The sequence below is a fragment of the Rhinatrema bivittatum genome, chromosome 16, assembly GCF_901001135.1.
Source record: "Rhinatrema bivittatum chromosome 16, aRhiBiv1.1, whole genome shotgun sequence".
Taxonomy (NCBI): domain Eukaryota; kingdom Metazoa; phylum Chordata; class Amphibia; order Gymnophiona; family Rhinatrematidae; genus Rhinatrema; species Rhinatrema bivittatum.
Genome location: NC_042630.1, coordinates 46,268,123 through 46,285,254, shown reverse-complemented (window position 1 = coordinate 46,285,254; position 17,132 = coordinate 46,268,123). Strand labels below are relative to the sequence as shown.

The following is a 17,132-nucleotide window of genomic DNA, read 5'->3' as shown; positions in this document are numbered from 1 at the left end:
GCCACCACTGTGTGGCTCGCGAGGTCCCGAGTTGGCTGGCCATTGGTACAGGCCTGAGTGACTGGGCTAGCGGCTGGTTGCACGGGAGGTGACAGAGGAGCGCTAAACTGAGTTCACCATGAGGAGAGGGACCTTACTAGTTGTGTGCTGCAGGGATGCCAGACTAGGCTTAATTGTAAAGAAAAAAAAAGGTCATTTAACAGTTTCAACAATTTGAAAGTGCAGAGTCAAAGTGAACACCTGTTGTCTTTGCTGAAACTCCTTTCGGTTTAGCCCCACTTCTCAATTTCCCCAGCCTGCCAATGCTTCCAAGACTGTGACGTTTGTGTGACTCCTCCATCCCTCCAGACTTCCTGAAGGTCACTGATCTGGTGCTGAAGAAGGGGCTCACGTGGACATCAAACGCTTTCTTCATTCCTAAGAATCACTGGAATATTTGAATGTTTTTCGCTTCTGGGCGATAGGTTAGATAAATATCGCTGGGTTCATAAGATGAACAATCCGAGTAGCAGAAACCTGGATCAGCATGCTCGAGCTTGCTCTGCCTTCTGTGTCCTGCATGGGCTCTTGATTCCCCTTCCCCAGCAGATGAAGAAAGCCCTGATCTCCCAGCAGGATGAGCAAGCAGACAGTCTGGATGATCCAGCGCAGATTTTGACTGTCAGGCTTGTTAAAGGTGCATCTCTGATCTGTTTGTAATTTGCACAGTGCAGAAAGAAATGCATTTGTTTTTATTTCCCCAGCGTTGCACTGCATACAGAGTTCGGCTTCCTGGGGTTTTCAGTTCAGTTTTTGTCTGCATCTTTCAGTTTCTAGACGGCAATCACTTATCCTGTCTTTGGTGAGGATCTGTGTTCTGCGTGTGTGTGACAGAGGTGAGGGATTCTGATAGCGTGCAGGTTTTGTGTAGGGATCTGATGCAGTGCAGCTTGTTCTAGTTTCCCAATAGGAGGTGCACTGTCACATACTGTGACTGAGTATGTGCGTGTCAGTTTCTGAGTGTGTGTGAGTGAGCCTGTCTCAGGGCTGTGACTGAATACGAGTCCGTGCGTGTCAGTTTGAGTGTGGCACACTGCAATGTTTGCATTGCTGCCTTTCCCATGAAAAGTGCTGAATTGGTTTGCCAGGTTTGCTACATAGGCACTGTGTGGTTTTTTTTCCCCCACCTTCAGCACAACAGTCTCACAATCCACCCTGAAGCAACTCATCTTTCACCCTCACCACCACAGCACTGCATCTCTCACCCCCTTCCCCAGAGCAACTGTGGAGTCAGCTTCAGATCGCTTTCTTGACAGGGGGGGTCAGGAGGGTCCCCCAAGACTTGGCAAAAATCCCTGGTGGTCCAACGGGGGTACCGGAGCGATCTCCTGCACTCGGGCCATCGGCTGCCAGTAATCAAAATGGCGCCGATAGCCTTTGCCCTTATTATGTCACAGGGGCTATCGGCGCCATTTTGAATACCGGCAGCCGACGGCCCGAGTGCAGGAGATGGCTCCCGGACCCCCGCTGGACCACCAGGGAGTTTTGGTAAGTCTTGGGGGAGGGGGGGGGGCAGGAAGGTGGGGGGGAGGTAAATTCGCTCCTTTAGACTGTTGAATAATTCAGTGAAGATTTGTTGTATTCGTGGGGAATCGCAATACGTTTCGCTTCCCCACAAATACAACGAATATGGCCCTATACGTTGCGGATTACCAATGCATTCCAAAGGAATGCACACCCCTAGTCCTTGCCATCTGTGCTAACCACATCAGCAGGTTAGGTGCCATTAGCTTGCTGAGCTTCTGTTTTCCCTGTTATCTGCACAGATAGCCTCATGATTCACGCCTCGTTAATATATCTGAGCTCATGACTCCTTTCTTGTTAGCAGGCAAGCTAAGAAAAATTGAATATGCATTCTGAGAACTTATAGGCCTCATATCAAGCAATCTCACTAACTACATAAGAACATAAGAAATTGCCATGCTGGAACAGACCAAGGGTCCATCAAGCCCAGCATCCTGTTTCCAACAGAAGCCAAACCAGGCCACAAGAACCTGGCAATTACCCAAACACCAAGAAGATCCCATGCTACTGATGCCAGTAATAGCAGTGGTTATTCCCTAAGTCAACTTGATTAATAGCCGTTAATGGACTTCTCCTGCAAGAACTTATCCAATCCTTTTTTAAACCCAGCTACACTAACTGCACTAACCACATCCTCTGACAACAAATTCCAGAGTTTAATTGTGCGTTGAGTGATTATCACCACTTTATGAGAAACTTGAAAGCAGCAGAAGAAAAGGAGAGGGCGATGTTTTGTTCCTCAATTTTATTTTTCCTGTGCTGCTGGGAATCAGTAGAAGTTATCTGCCCTTCTAGTCAGGGCTCTGTGTGAGCTGGCCGGGCTGTTCAGTGGATACAGTGAGTGGAGGGAGGAGGGCATGTACAGATGGCTTCAGAGAGCTGACAACAAGTGCACAGATTTTACACGATGTTTCTGTAGTGCCCTTGGTTAGGCAGCCCAAGAGAAGGGACAGGTAGTCAGTGTGTTTATATCTGAGAGAGTGCGTGATCATGTGTTGGTGTCTGAGTGCATCCCAGAATGTGTGTGACTGAGAGAATGCAACTCTGTGCATGTCAGTTTCTGAGAGTGTGGGAAGTGAGCCTGTCTCAGCGCTGTGACTGAATGAGTATGTGCGTGTCAGTTTCTGAGAGAGTGTGAGTGATCTCAGGGCTGTGACTGAATACGAGTATGTGTTTCAGTTTCTGAGACTGTGTGAGTGAACGCATCTCAGAATGTGTATGAGACTGAGACAATGCAACTCTGTGCATGTCAGTTTCTGAGAGTGTGGGAAGTGAGCCTGTCTCAGCGCTGTGACTGAATGAGTATGTGCGTGTCAGTTTCTGAGAGAGTGTGAGTGATCTCAGGGCTGTGACTGAATACGAGTATGTGTTTCAGTTTCTGAGACTGTGTGAGTGAACGCATCTCAGAATGTGTATGAGACTGAGACAATGCAACTCTGGGCATGTCAGTTTCTGAGAGTGTGGGAAGTGAGCCTATCTCAGAGCTGTGACTGTATGTGCATGTCTGTTTCTGAGAGTGTGTGAGTGAGCCTTCTCAGGGCTGTGACTGTGAGTATGTGCATGTCAGTTTCTGAGAGTGTGTGAGTGAACCTGTCTCAGAGTTGTGACTGAGTATGTGCATGTCTGTTTCTGACTGTGTGTGAGTGAGCCTGTCTCAGAGCTGTGACTGAATGCAATATGTGTTTCAGTTTCTGAGACTGTGTGAGTGAGCGCATCTCAGAATGTGTATGAGACTGAATACGATTATGTGTGTGTCAGTTTCTAAGAGTGTGTGTGTGTGTCTATCTCAGAGCTATGACTGACTACAAGTATGTGCGTGTCAGTTTCTGAGAGAATGAGCCTGTCTCAGGACTGTGACTGAATAGGAGTTCGTGTTTCCGTTTCTGAGACTGTGTGAATGAGCGCATCTCAGAATTTGTATGAGACTGAATATGAGTATGTGCTTGTCAGTTTTTGAGAGTGTGTGTGTGAGCCTGTCTTAGGGCTGTGACTGAATACGAGTATGTATGTGTCAGTCTGAGTGTGTGTGAGTGAGCCTGTCTCCGGGCTGTGACTGAATACGAGTCTGTGCGTGTCAGTTTGAGTGTGTGTGTGAGCCTGTCTTAGGGCTGTGACTGAATACGAATATGTGCATGTCAGTTTCTGAGTGTGTGTGTGAGTGAGCCTGTCTCAGGGCTGTCACTGAATACGAGTATGTGTTTCAGTTTCTGAGACTGTGTGAGTGAGTGCATCTTAGAATGTGTGTGAGACTGAATACGAGTATGTGTGTGTCAGTTTCTGAGAGTGGGTGAGCCAGTCTCAGGGCTGTGACTGAATACGAGTCTGTACGTGTCAGTTTGAGTGTGTGTGTGAGCCTGTCTTAGGGCTGTGACTGAATAGGACTGTGTTTCCGTTTCTGAGACTGTGTGAGTGAGCGCATCTCAGAATTTGTATGAGACTGAATATGAGTATGTGCTTGTCAGTTTTTGAGAGTGTGTTTGTTAGCCTGTCTTAGGGCTGTGACTGAATATGAGTATGTATGTGTCAGTTTGAGTGTGTGTGTGAGCCTGTCTTAGGGCTGTGACTGAATATGAGTATGTGTGTGTCAGTTTGAGTGTGTGAGTGAGCCTGTCTTAGGGCTGTGACTGAATACGAGTATGTGTGTGTCAGTTTGAGTGTGTGTGTGTGAGCCTGTCTCAGCGCTGAGACTATGTGCATGTCAATTTCTGAGTGTGTGTGAGTGATCGTGCCTCAGGGCTGTGACTGAATCCAGGTATGTGCGTGTCAGTTCTGAGAGAGTGTGTGTGAGCCTGCCTCGGTGCTGCGACTGAGAGTCTGTGCGTGTCAGTTTCTGAGAGTGTGGGAAGTGAGCCTGTCTCAGCGCTGTGACTGAATGAGTATGTGCGTGTCAGTTTCTGAGAGTGTGGGAAGTGAGCCTGTCTCAGCGCTGTGACTGAATGAGTATGTGCGTGTCAGTTTCTGAGAGTGTGTGTGAGCCTGCCTCGGTGCTGCGACTGTGAGTCTGTGCGTGTCCGTTTCTGAGCGAGCCAGAGTGTGTACGAGTGTGAGGCTCGCCCCTCCTTCCCTACCAGTCTTATGCTGCCAGCACTGGGCACCCTCATACTTCTAGCTACTTTTTACCCAGGCTGGAGACTTTCCCCAGTGATCTAGGACCTTCCCATGAATAATCTGATGTGGGAGGCTGGAAATCAGCAGCACAGCTGCATCCTCCTTTTGCACCCCCTCCGTCCTCCCTGCAGATCAGACGGGGGTGGGGGCAGCTCGTTTCCCGGCTGTAAATCGCACGGGCTTGGTTGGTGCCGCAGTTCTTGGAATTGCGAGGGTTGGAGGGCAGAGAAGATAAAAGTTCCGGGGGGCGCCGCCTCGTAGTCGTCACCGCTCCTCCCTTTCCGTGGAAATCCCCCTCCCTCCCCTCCATGCAGCGCCAGGCTCTGAGAATGAGGAGAAGGCATGGATGAGGCGGTGAGAGCCCCCCGGGGCGGGCAGGGTAAGGGCGAGCGCAGCTCTCGGCTGGCGATTTCTGCTTCTCTACTTGGCCGCGCATTCGGCTCTCCAGCCCGCCCTGATCGCACTGCAGGAGGGTGAAGAGGAGGAGAGGTCTGGTCAGTGCCGCTCCGGCTACAGTCTCCTGGGGGCGAGGCCCGGGGAAGGGGGTGAGGGACCCTCGGTAGGGGTAGGTGGAGGAATTAAACCTCCGAGCCAGAGTCCAGGATAGAGCAATCTCTTGCTAGCTCCAGAAATAAGGTCCTGGATGTTGCACAGCAGTGGGCGCTTCCTTATTTTCGCAGTTTCAGTTCTGCCTTATGACAAAGTTTGCTTCAGAAGTTTAGCATAAACTGAGCAGTGGAACGTGGAGATCTGAGTTCTAATCCCACCTCTGCAGCAACAAAAATCATTCTACCTCCCAGTGTTCGATCCTTCTCTTTTGGTCTTATTACTACTAGGTCTCCTTACTTTCTTTTCATAATATTTTATTTATTTTATTTGAGTTTTTTCTATACCGGCATTCACGGAATTCGTATCATGTCGGTTTACATAAAACAAGGGGTGATCAAACATTATAAACGGGCATAAATATGAGAGTATACATTTAAACATTATAACAAGTTATAAAAGTGTGCAGAAAAATCAGTTACAATAAAACAAGGATGGTTCTAACTTGGAGAAGAAGCAGAGTATGATAGAAGTTTTAGCAAGAAGAAGAACAAGCAGTGTTTGGTATGTCTGTATCATAAACAATTCATGTTGAAAGCAATTTCTGTGGATAACATAGCATTTTAGCTGTGGAAATACCCTTTGCATTTGAAAGTGAGAGTGGCATTCAATGTGTGTAACATTGCCGCCTAGTTTAGGAGCCTACCAGTGGATGGCCGTTAGATTAGGGGAGGCAGCCTCACGTGTAGCTTTGCATCTCAGATCTCTACTGGTACTTTTTCTTGGAACAATAATCAAAGCACAACTTTTCACTTTGGGCCTGATTTTAAAAAGCATTTACTGGAGTAAGTGAGCTTTTGAAAATTGCTAGAATATATGCCATTGAATTGTCCATAGGATTTACTCATATAAGTGCACTTTTACTGGCGTGGCTTTTGAAAATTGCTAGACTAGTACCGTATGTTACGTTTACGTACATAACTCCTTTGAAAATGACCTCCTTAGTTTTGCTTGGATTATTGGTGCAAATCCTGCAGGTAAAAGCTGCTGGGGTGAGCATTGCCCTGAATACGTTTTCTTTTTTCAGGGAAGAAAAGGTGTGCACCATTTTTAATTCTTGCCTTGCCCCTCCGTTTCTGGAAAGCTCTCCTGTTGTAGAGTTACTTCCACAATTGGGAATCTAAGTAGAAGTTTTGCAAATCTTTCCAAACCCTCCTATCCCCTTAGCACTGAAATGAAAGCCGGCAGGTAACAGGATGGATGTTGTTTTGGTTCAGCAGTGGCTTTTAGCCATTTCTTACTGGGATCATTGTTGCTTAATTTTCCCCTTCCTGTCTTCCTCATATTTAATTTATTTAGTGCCATTGACTGGTAGAAGAAGGTTTAGATAAAAGCCCTCTTGTTTAGCTGGGTACCTGCGTGGGGCATGTGATTCATTAATCAGCAACAGAAGGGACCTGTGCAGGGTCTGAAAGGCTGGGTTTGAACATTGCAGTGTCTGCATAATTCTCGTGTCGCTCCAGTAGAGCGAGTCACAGCCAGTCCAGACCTCAGCAGCCTTTCCTCCCTTTCACCGTTGGCAGCCGAGAGCATTTTTCAAACTTATCACTGAGAGGGATCTATCATTAACATTCAACAGATGCCCTCTGGCTCAGGAGCAACCTCCGCTTTGGGTAATTCTTATGCTGGGCGATTATGCTCTGTGAAGAGTCCTGCCCCAGGGTAAATTACCTTGGGTTACTCCCAGCGAGCAGGCCGGGATTTATTTAAAAAAAAATATTTATATTCTGCAACTTTCCAGTACAAGGTTTGCAGTGGATTCCAGTGCGTTACTTACATAGAAGCATAGAAACAGAAAACAACAGGAGTATAATCCAATAAATGAGCAGAAAACTGAAAGCATGCAACTAAGGTGAAATTTCAGGGTCACGGTTCTGTAGTCAGGGCCGGTGCCTGCTTTTTTGCTGCCCTGGGTGAGAAGTTACTGTGCTGCCCCCCTCCCCTCCCTGAGTCATTCAGTCTCTGTCCCGGGCCCATCAGATAAAGCCCAGCTCCCTCCTGCAGTCTGTAGTTTTTAAAGCTGATGCGCGCCCCCCCCCCCCCCCAAACCCATGGATAGGGAAGGATATGAGGTACCCTAGGGACACCTTACAGCCTCGCACACATGCCCCCCCCCCCCACACACACACACAGAGCCTCACAGCCTTTACAGACTCACATGATTCAGTTATGCATTTATAACAAATTTTACATGAAAAAGAGCATTCAAGTGCAGTCTTGTGAGACAAAATATGCATGTTGTGATATTTAAATTTACATGCACTGCTGTGCTGCCAACCAGAGAACTCTGCGAAAATTCATTTGGAGCTCCTATGGAATTAGACTTTTTGTAATGCGTATTGGATGTGAGCTTGGCCCTCAGAAAGCCATGAACAAACATAATTACCATTACAATATAGTAACCCTCCCATACCAAAACAACCTTATCTATGAAAAGGCAACACTGCATATATTACACCAGGTCCTAGAACACCAATATACTTTCTATTTAGGAAAACAGAACAAACCAGGCTGCTATAGATCCCTACACAGAAATTAAATGCCAGCAAAATACCTCACCTCGGTCACACATGCGGAACACAGAGAGACCCTGACCAAATACAGAATAAAGAGATCAGAAAGTATGAACAGAAATGTGCTGCGAAGAACTGAACTGGAACCCACAACAAGCCAGCCTCTGTATGCAGAGCAACAATGGAAAAAGAGAAACATTACCATTCTTCATGAAACTGTTACGGTTCTGGCCGTGAGTGCCGCGCCCAGACCCTTACCTCCATGTTCCTGGACCCATTCCCGCTCCTGGTGGCCTGTTCGGCGGTGTCCCCATGGGGGCAACGCTGCCGGGAAGCCTCCCATGGATGCCCTGCTCCTAGGCGCGCGCGCCACTTGGACGCTTTTCTAGGCCCGTTCCTGCCATTGGTGACTCTGCCCAATTCCTGACGTCAGACGCCGCAGCCTTGATAAGCCGGCCGTGGACATTCAGTCTTTGCCTTACAACGCGGTTACCATCCGGTTCCCAGTTGCTCCGTGCCCCGGAGTGGGTTGCCTTTGGAACTCGCTCCGTTCCTGCCTGCTTGCTACAGTACCTGCCTGGATCCTGTCTGCTTGCTACAGTACTTGCCTGGACCCTGCCTGCTTGCTACAGTTCCTGCCTGGTTCCAGTACCTGAGTCTTGCTACAGTGCCTGCCTGGTTCCAGTACCTGAATCTTGCTACAGTGCCTGCCTGGTTCCAGTACCTGAATCTTGCTATAGTGCCTGCCTGGTTCCAGTACCCGAGTCTTGCTACAGTTCCTGCCTGGTTCCAGTATCCGAGTATTGCTACAGTTCCTGCCTGGTTCCAGTATCCGAGTCTTGCTACAGTTCCTGCCTGGTTCCAGTATCCGAGTCTTGCTACAGCGTTGCCCGCTGTTCTTGTCTGGTTCCAGTTCCTGCTTCAGTCTCAAGTTCCACGACTCGCCTAAGTCCCAGCGGCTGGACCCCTACGGGCTCCTCCCGGGGGAGCACCAGCTTCCAGGATGAAGAGCACCATCCACGTCCTGCCTGACATCTGCCTCCCGTCCTGCAGTGTACTAGAGACAGGGAACACCTTCTCCCAGTCTCTTACAGGTCGGCCCAAGGGTCCACTAAAACTGAGACTCCACAACAGAAACATTAAATAATAAAGTCAAGAAATATAAAACATCAATCATAATAGTGAAATCATATTCATAAAAAGAATAATTACACTAGGGAACAATTTTTAACATTACTCCTGTTGAGTTCGATTTTTCAGCTGTTTTAGACTTAAATAGGCCTGCTGATTTCAAAACTGCAGTTAGTTTTCTTCTATCACGTCACGTTTTTTTCTCTACAGCCTATCTTAGGCCTGGATTTATCAAAATGCACTAAATATCGCATGCAATAGGAAAAGGGGCGTGTTTTATGGTAATAACGCACTTTGCGATAAACAGCCTATCTTTACGCTTTGCATAGGTCTTACCGCAAACTGCAATAACTTTTTCGCACTTTACGGTAAGTGCCAGAATTGTTGTATGGGGGGAGAGAGATATTTTCACAAATAGCATTTTCAGTATTTTAAGCTGCTAGGGGAGACAGAGCAGAGCCTACCAACACTGGGGGGGGGAGAGACCTTGTCAAGGACATTCTTGGAAATACACGAGAACAGAATTACACTGAAATTGTCCAGAAACTCTTGGAGAGCTTCAAAATGCTTCATTGCAACATGAGCATCAAGGTGCATTTTCTGCACAGCCATCTTGCTGACTTTCCGAAAAACCTTGGTGCAGTCAGTGATGAGCAAGGTGAACGATTCCACCAAGATTTGAAGGTCATGGAGGCTCGGTATCAGGGTAGATAGGATGTACATATTATGGCTGACTATTGTTGGAGCATCAGGCGAGATTGTCCACAGATAGCTAATGTAACCCCAAGATTTAAAAAAGGCTCCAGGGGAGATCCGGGAAACTACAGTCCGGTTAGCCTGACTTCAGTGCCAGGAAAGATAGTGGAAAGTGTTCTAAACATCAAAATCACAGAACATATAGAAAGACATGGTTTAATGGAACAAAGTCAGCATGGCTTTACCCAAGGCAAGTCTTGCCTCACAAATCTGCTTCACCTTTTTGAAGGAGTTAATAAACATGTGGATAAAGGTGAACCGGTAGATGTAGTGTACTTGGATTTTCAGAAGACATTTGATAAAGTTCCTCATGAGAGGCTTCTAGGAAAAATAAAAAGTCATGGGATAGGTGGCAATTTCCTTTCATGGATTGCAAACTGGCTAAAAGACAGGAAACAGAGAGTAGGATTAAATGGACAATTTTCTCAGTGGAAGGGAGTGGACAGTGGAGTGCCTCAGGGATCTGTATCGGGACCCTTACTGTTCAATATATTTATAAATGATCTGGAAAGAAATACGACGAGTGAGATAATCAAATTTGCATATGACACAAAAATGTTCAGAGTAGTTAAATCACAAGCAGATTGTGATAAATTACAGGAAGAATGTTGGGAATTATTAGAAAAGGAAAGGTGAATAAAATGGAAAATGTCATAATGCCTCTGTATCGCTCCATGGTGCGACCGCACCTTGAGTACTGTGTACAATTCTGGTCGCCGCATCTCAAAAAAGATATAGTTGCGATGGAGAAGGTACAGAGAAGGGCAGCCTTTTCATAGATAGGGTTGTTACTGTTTGAGGTGTAACTTTGTGCATATTAGTTTGTGTACATTATTTCAGATCCTGGAAGTCTGTTAGATGCTATATTTCTGTTTTGCACAGAATGCAGATTGGCTTTTTTGGGTTTCCATTCCAGTTTATGTCTCCATATTTGTAATTTCCTAGCGTGTAGCAGATGGACTCAGGACCAATGGGTATAGTATACTCCTGATAGCCGTTGGAGACAGATCAGATTTCAATCTGACGTCAGCCCTAGTGCATGTACCCCTACAGGAAGTGCAGCTCTTCAGTATTTTTCCGTCTCCATAGCAGTGCTCTCACAGCATTAGAGTAAAGGTACCGGAGAAAACCAGAAACAAGAAATCTTATCACAACAGACGAGCCCCGCTGTCCTGCGGTGACACCTTCAGGTCCCTCCCCCTGTTGAGAATTCCCTAGGTGATTTCCGCAATCCCTCGGAGGTGAGCCTTGGTCCGGCGGCCGACTCTCAGCGGGGACTAGCCCCTGATTTCAGGCGCGGCTGAGAGGCAGCGGGTGCAACCTCGAGCGCAGCGGTGAAGGTATTTGCCCTCTCCCCCCACAGCTGGAGACCGCCTGGAATGAAGCCGATAAGCGCCAAAGACAAGGTAAGGTAGAAATCTTCTTTAAAGACTTCGGTCTCCGAAGCTCGAGGAGTTGCACAGATCGCCGGCCGGGACCAGTGCCACCGGGTTGATCCGCCCCAACAGGGCCAGGCTCCGGCTAGATCCAAGGGTCAGCCACATGGAGACCCTCCGAGGTGGTCACCATATTGCCCGTGTGGTTGCCGTCACCATTTTGGCTCTGTCCGCCGCCGTTTCGATCCATGTGCACAGGGTCGAGCCGGGCGCACAAATCCTTTGTGCACACAAACGTTGCACGCACCAGTGCCGAGCGCACAAGCGACATGCCTAACCACGCGCTTACTGTGCTGGGTGCATAACTACGACCTGCGCGCACATCTTCCTGCATGCGCGCACCAAACCTACGCGCGCAACTTCAATGCTCACCGAAGCGCACAGCGGTGAGATACGCGCACAAGCCATGGCACCGCCGGGAAAACAAACTCAAAGCTCAGAGCCTTTGCCCAGCATGCCATACCAGAGCTGCACAGCATGAGGAGGCCACGGCCCTGTGCATACAGTGTGACGAGGCCCCAGGGGACCCAAATCATGGCCCTACCCACTCAGTACCGGACCTCAGCCTCTCGAGCAGTACACCGGACCTAGTATTACACAGAGAGACCCCCCCCCCCAAATGGGGCTCCCCAGGGACACGGCACCCCTCAGTCTAGACCCAGCATCTATCTCCTGGGTGGAATTCTTCAAAGGCCGGCATACCTTCATCCATATACAATTGGGGCCGCCTATAAGAACATAAGAAAATGCCATACTGGGTCAGACCAAGGGTCCATCAAGCCCAGCATCCTGTTTCCAACAGTGGCCAATCCAGGCCATAAGAACCTGCACCAGGGGGACTACCCCATTGAACCATGAGACACTTCTTCACCAAGAACGAGCTTCCAGCAACTAATTGACTTCACCAGAGGACCTCAATATACCGGGACCCTCTAGGCCCAGGGAAGTGATCCCACCACCCAGAAGCCCCACCTTCAGGGACACGGACATCTCAGATGAGGAGTCAGAACCTCTGGAAGAAGGGGAACTCCCTCTGGGAACATAAGAACATGCCATACTGGGTCAGACCAAGGGTCCATCAAGCCCAGCATCCTGTTTCCAACAGTGGCCAATCCAGGCCATAAGAACCTGCACCAGGGGGACTACCCCATTGAACCATGAGACGCTTCTTCACCAAGAACGAGCTTCCAGCAACTAATTGATTTGAAATGGGAGGCCCCAGAAACTGCATTCAAAGGGGGCCGGGCTCTGGCAGCCATGTACCCTCTGGACTCAGCTGCCAAAGATCTCCTGGCATGGTCTGCGCGGTCTCGAAGCGCACTACTATCCCGGTGGAGGGAGAAGCAGCGCTCAAGGACGCTCAAGACAGACGTCTGGAATCTATCCTCAAACAGTCCTTCGCCGCTGCTATGTCCCTACAGATAGCGGCCTGCTGCGCTGTAGTGACACGTGCCTGCCTTTCACAGACCAGGAGCAACACTCCTGGGGAAGCCATGGAACCAACAGGATCATTCCTCGCAGATGCTGCTTCCGATCTGATGCGCACCGCAGCTAGAAGAGGGTTATCAGCTGGGTCAGCCAGGAGGCAGCTCTGGCTCCGTAACTAGTCAGCCAACGCGTCTTCCAAAACGAGACTCACAAGGATGCCCATCAAGGGATCCCTCCTGTTTGGAAGCAAACGAGAGAAACTTGCTAACAAATAGGGCGAGTCCCCCCTGCCGCGGCTACCAGAGGACAGGAATAAGAGAAAATGCGACCCTTCCCCTGATCTTCCAGGGGCAGAGGCTCACAGTGCTTCAATCCATACAGAAACACTTATCAAGTGCCTCGTCCTACAGGCAGGAACCAGTCCTTCGGAACAAGCACAACAAAAGGGGAACCAGCTCGGGACCAGGCCCTAGCTGCACCCCTCAATGAAAATCAGCCGACCAGTCCAAAGGAAGAAGCCATAGGAGGGCAGACTTGCCCTATTCTACCAAAGATGGGTCGAGATAACTTCGGACAAGTGGGTCCTAACCATCATTCGAGAGGGGTACTACCTGGATTTCATCCAAACCCCTCCAGTCAAGTTCGTGGAATTTCCCTGCCACGACCCCTCCAAGAGGGTGGCAGTGGAAGCTACACTGACCAGATGGCTAGCCCTAGAGGCCATAACCCCAGTACCTCCACAACAAATAAATACTGGGCATTATTCCATTTATTTTATCGTCACGAAGAAAGAGGGAACGTTCAGGCCCATCCTGGACCTCAAGTCGGTCAACCATCACCTGAAGATTCCCCGCTTCCACATGGAAACCCTATGCTCTGTATTAAGGGCGATACAACCGGGAGAGTTTCTCACATCCCCGGATCTGTTGGAAGCCTACCTACATATTGCGATCCATCAAGAACATCAGCGCTTCCTATGCTTCAAAATCCTGGACCATCACTACCAGTTCTGGGCACCTTCCTTCGGGTTAGCCACAGCACCCCGGACATTAACCAAGATCATAGTGGTGGTGGCGGCAACACTGAGGAAGGAAGGAATCCTCGTACATCCTTTCCTAGACTATTGGCTGATCAGGTCAAAATCCCCAGAGCAAAGTCACCAGGCAACCAACAGAGTCAAAACTCTACTGGAGAGCCTCGGATGGGTAGTCAACGCAAAAAAGAGCTGTCTGCAGCCCTCACAGTCTCTAGAATACTTAGGAGTCCGATTCGACCCCAAAGAGGACAAGGTAATCCTGACACCGACAAGGAGATCAAAACTGATGAATCAGTTACAAACCCTGCTGAGTGAACAGGATTACCTACAAGTCTTTGGTCTCATGGCATCCACACGGGAAGTAGTGCCAGGGGCACGAGCTCACATGAGACCCCTACAATGCTCACTTCTATCGCGATGGAACCCACTGTCTCAGAACTACACCGTACGTCTACAGCTCCCGGGCTGAGTTCGCACCCAGCTACGATGGCTACAAGATGGCTACCTGAGCCAGGGAACAAGACTATCCTCACCGACCTGGGTGCTGCTCACCACAGATGCCAGCCCACGAGAATGGGAAGCACACTGCGAGGAGCTAACCGTCCAAGGGCAGTGGAACACAGAAGAGTCGGGATGGAATATCAATCGCCTAGAAGCCCGGGCAGTCAGACTAGCCTTTCTACGGTTCAGTCACAGACCCCGAGACAAAACGGTCATAGTAATGTCAGACAACGCCACAACAGTGGCCTATATCAACCGTCATGGAGGAACCAGAAGCCAACGGACATCTCTGGAAATAGACCTCCTAATGTCGTGGGCGTAATCAAATTGCCTGGAGATCTCGGCCATCCACATCGCCGGGAAAGACAACATCACGGTGGATCACCTCAGCAGAGAAGATCTAGACCCAGGAGAATGGAAGCTGTCGGACCGCAGCGTTCTAACTGATAGTGAACCGTTGGGGGACACCAACCATGGACCCCCCTGGCAAACTGGTCAAACACCCAAGTGCCCAGTTCCTTCAGCCGCAGGCGGGAACCTCAGTTCCGGGGGATCGATACCCTGGTACAGACCTGGCCACAGGAGACTCTGTTATACACCTTCCCGCTGTGGTCCCTATTGGGTGCAATCATTCACAAGATAGAACAACACAGGGCACCAGTACATCTTGTGGCCCCGGACTGGCCAAGAAGACCGTGGTATGCAGACATGCGAAGACTACTGACAGTCACAGACCTGCCACTACCCTGCCACTACCCTGCCACTACCTCCTCACAGGGACCTGCTCCAACAAGGGCCGACCCTCCACTAGGATCCAGCTCAATTCTCTCTTACGGTCTGGCCATTGAGACGACTTGCTTGAGAAAGAGCGGACACTCGGGGGCTGTAATTAACACTCTATTCCGAGTGCTCAAGTTCTCCACATCTCTAACATACATAAGGATTTGGAGTGTATTTGAAGCCTGGTGCGAGGACCACGACACCATACCACGTTCAGTCAAAATTCCCATGATCTTGGAATTCCTACAGATAGACCTACAGAAGGGATTGTCCCTCAATGCCATCAAGGTACAGGTGGCCGCATCGTCATGCTACGGATCTAAGAGTGAGAGCAACTGCATAGCCTCTCACCCAAATGTTTCCCGCTTCCTGAAAGGAGTCAAGCACATGCGACCACCCCTAAAGAGGCTGGTACCTCTTTGGAACTTCAACCTGGTCCTGGATTTCTTAGCAGGAGCCTCCTTCAGACCTCTCCGCGGCTTGTCTCTCCGACTATTAACATTGAAGACAGCCTTCCTGCTGGCAGTTTGTTCAGCCCATCGTATATCAGAGCTACAAGCACTGTCCTGCCGTGAGCCGTTTCTCAGGCTCACCCCAGGAGCCATCCAGTTACGCATGGTTCCCTCGTTCCTCCACAAAGTGGTAGTCTCACTTCTATCTCAACCAAACCACCTCACTAACATCACCAGATGAGCATAAGAATTCGGAAGAAACCCGAAGTCTACGCCACCTCAAGGTCGGCAGATTCCTATCCAGATACCTGGAAATGTCGGAACCCATACGAAAAACGGACCACCTATTCATCTTTCATAATGGGAAGAGGCAAGGGGAAGCGACCTCGCGAGCAACCATAGCCCGCTGGATCAAAGAAGTCATCGAGGCGGCCTACGTAGAAGCAGGCAAGCTACTGCCTCTACAAATCAAGGCCCATTCTGCTAGAGCCCAGGCAGTGTCCTGGGCGGAAACCAAGATGCTGTCACCTGCCGAGATCTGCAGGGCGGCGACATGGTCCTCCATCCACACCTCCAGGTTTTAACGCCTGGATGTTCAGGCTCGGGAGGACACAGCATTTGCAAGGGCAGTACTAAGTGGGTCACGGGCAGCCTCCCACCCTGTTTGGGAGTAGCTTTTATACATCCCATTGGTCCTGAGTCCATCTGCTATACGCTAGGAAATGGAGAAATTACTTACCTGATAATTTTGTTTTCCTTATTGTAGACAGATGGACTCAGCATCCCACCCACGGCTGCCGTCACTCATGGAATTCTCGGGGGACATCCCCGGGAGTGGGTGATTCAAGGGTAAGCTATGCTTCCTTCATCTAGGACACCCATCCTACCGGGTGTCGATGTTTCCGGTTGAGGGCACTGGCGGTCTCCAGCTATAGCCACCTCAACCAGTTCAAGCTAATCAAGTTATTGAAGTTATTTCAAGTTAATTAAATCAGTCAGTCACACATATATCCACAATGCTTTTCGAGGAGAATACTGAAGAGCTGCACTTCCTGCAGGGGTACATGTACTAGGGACTGACGTCAGATTGAAATCTGATCCGTCTCCAACTGCTATCAGGAGTACACTATACCCATTGGTCCTGAGTCCATCTGTCTACACTAAGGAAAACAAAATTATCAGGTAAGTAATTTCTCCAATTGCAATGGAGAAGGTACAGAGAAGGGCTACCAAAATGATAAGGGGAATGGAACAGCTTCCCTATGAGGAAAGACTAAAGAGGTTAGGACTTTTCAGCTTGGAGAAGAGACGACTGAGGGAGGATATGATAGAGGTGTTTAAAATCATGAGTGGTCTAGAACGGGTAGATGTGAATCGGTTATTTACTCTTTCGGATAATAGACTAGGGGGCACTCCATGAAGTTAGCGTGTGGCACATTTAAAACTAATTGGAGAAAGTTCTTTTTTACTCAACACACAATTAAACTCTGGAATTTGTTGCCTCTATGATGTGGTTAGTGCAGTTAGTGTAGCTGTGTTTAAAAAAGGATTGGATAAGTTCTTGGAGGAGAAGTCCATTACCTGCTATTAAGTTCACTTAGAGAATAGCCACTGCCATTAGCAATGGTTACATGGAATAGACTTAGTTTTTGGGTACTTGCCAGGTTCTTATGACCTGGATTGGCCACTGTTGGAAACAGGATGCTGGGCTTGATGTACCCTTAGTGTTACCCAGTATGGCATGTTCTTATGTTCTTATGAACACTGTCGGAAAAGCTATAAGTGTAAATTTTTACCTTAATATGTATGTTTGGAAGCAGAA

At 48.8% G+C, this 17,132-nt stretch overlaps 1 protein-coding gene across 3 annotated transcripts in view; it reads left to right on the top strand.

Annotated features, from left to right (window-relative positions):
• LOC115078138 (C-type lectin domain family 2 member D-like) overlaps positions 1–17,132 on the top strand; it is a 38,365-nt gene that overhangs the window by 3,423 nt on the left and 17,810 nt on the right. The window contains exon 1 of one of the 3 annotated variants that reach the window (XM_029580820.1): positions 4,865–5,050. The exons of the other annotated variants lie outside the window; for them this stretch is intronic. Within the exon in view, the coding sequence (XP_029436680.1) occupies positions 5,014–5,050 (37 nt within the window). The 5' untranslated portion in view covers positions 4,865–5,013. Of the gene's footprint in view, positions 1–4,864; positions 5,051–17,132 lie in introns of those variants that run through there. 3 annotated transcript variants of the gene reach the window in all.